The sequence below is a fragment of the Rhea americana genome, unplaced genomic scaffold (genome assembly GCF_003343005.1).
Source record: "Rhea americana isolate MKP2758 unplaced genomic scaffold, rheAme1 scaffold_744, whole genome shotgun sequence".
NCBI classification, from domain to species: domain Eukaryota; kingdom Metazoa; phylum Chordata; class Aves; order Rheiformes; family Rheidae; genus Rhea; species Rhea americana.
Window position 1 is genome coordinate 302 of NW_028186917.1, and position 1,429 is coordinate 1,730.

The window sequence follows — 1,429 nt, forward strand, 5'->3', positions numbered from 1 at the left end:
GCATGTGACTGTGGTCATGGCTGTGACACCAACACACATATGGCAACACACGTGACACCAGCGTGTGCAACACGCTGTGCGCAGTGACCYGTCAGTATGGCCCCGCACACTGGACCGGTGACACCGTGTATGCGGAAGCGGGCAGTGACGGCACCCGCTGTGCGTGGCGTGGGTGCACACGTACAGCAGCCACGTGCTCTGCATGTGTCACTGGCCCGCGCGGATTCAGCAGCTGCACCCTGCGCCAGTGGCACTGAAACGCGCAGAGGCCGTGCTGCGTGCGTGGGATGCGGCTGCGCGTGCACCCGTGTGCGTGGTGCCGGGACGCAGTGGGGCGCAGTGGGGCGCTCACGGCCCAGCCCACAGGTGCTGTCCGAGCCCTGGCGCCTCTCCACCAGCCAGACCCCCCAGCAGCAGCTCAAGATGTTCGACTTGAACAAGTACCCGGACCACATCTCCACCGGCGGCGGCTTCGGCCCGGTGAGCACCGCCCGGCCCCCGGGTGCTGCGGGGGCGGAGGGGCCCCGTGGGGAGACGGGCAGGGCCCATGGGGCAGGGAGGGCAGTGTGTGGGGCAGGCATGCACAGGTGTGCAAGGGGCAGGCGTATGGATGTGCAAACGGGACAAGTGCGTGGGGTAGGCATGTTTGGGGCCAGGCACGCAGGGCTGCAGCACGCAGCCCCCAGGGCCCCCGGCCAGGGCCTGCCCCATGTCCTGCCGCCCTCATCCCCCGCCCCACACCCCACATCCCCCGGGCTACCCCACATCTCGCAGCCCCAGGCAGCGTGCCCCCTGCAGCCGGCCCCTGTCCCACTGAGCTCTGCCGCCGGCAGGTCGCTGACGACGGCTACGGCGTCTCCTACATCATCTCCGGCGAGAACCTCATCACCTTCCACGTGTCCAGCAAGCACTCCAGCGCCGAGACGGTGGGGGCTCCGGGGCTGCGGCGTGTGTGGGGCTGCCGGGGGGCAGCGGCTGTGCCAGGGTGCCATGGGGTGGGGGAATGCGCTGGGGCTGCTGTGGGGCAGGGGCTGTGCCAGGGCACCATGGGGCAGGGGGCTGTGCTGGGGCTGCCATGGGGCAGTGGGATATGCTAGGGCTGCTGTGGGGCAGGGGCTGTGCCAGGGTGCCATGGGGCAGGAGGCTGTGCCAGGGCTGCTGTGGGGTGGGAGCTGTGCCAAGGTGCCATGGGGCAGGGACTGTGCGGGGGCTGCCTTGGGGCTGCCATGGGTCCGTGCCCATGCCGAGGCCCCTCGTGCGGGCGCTGCTCCGCAGGACTCCAAGCGCTTTGCCGCGAACATCCGCCAGGCCATGCTGGAYGTCGCCGAGCTCTTCGACGTGCCGCCGCAGGCAGAGGGCAAGTGAGGCTGCGGCACCCCCTGCCCCGGCACCAGCACCAGCCACCAGCACCGATACCAGCACCGGCACC

At 70.4% G+C, this 1,429-nt stretch overlaps 1 protein-coding gene across 1 annotated transcript; it reads left to right on the forward strand.

Moving 5' to 3' along the window:
* Positions 1 to 330: 330 nt before the first annotated feature.
* LOC146585906 (carnitine O-palmitoyltransferase 1, liver isoform-like) lies at positions 331 to 1,423 on the forward strand (the record flags this gene model as incomplete). Its single annotated transcript, XM_085322137.1, has 3 exons — positions 331 to 480; positions 834 to 926; positions 1,276 to 1,423. Coding segments are annotated over 3 exons (333 nt in total), but the record flags the coding sequence as incomplete, so codon positions are not given.
* Between the last annotated feature and the right edge of the window lie 6 nt (positions 1,424 to 1,429).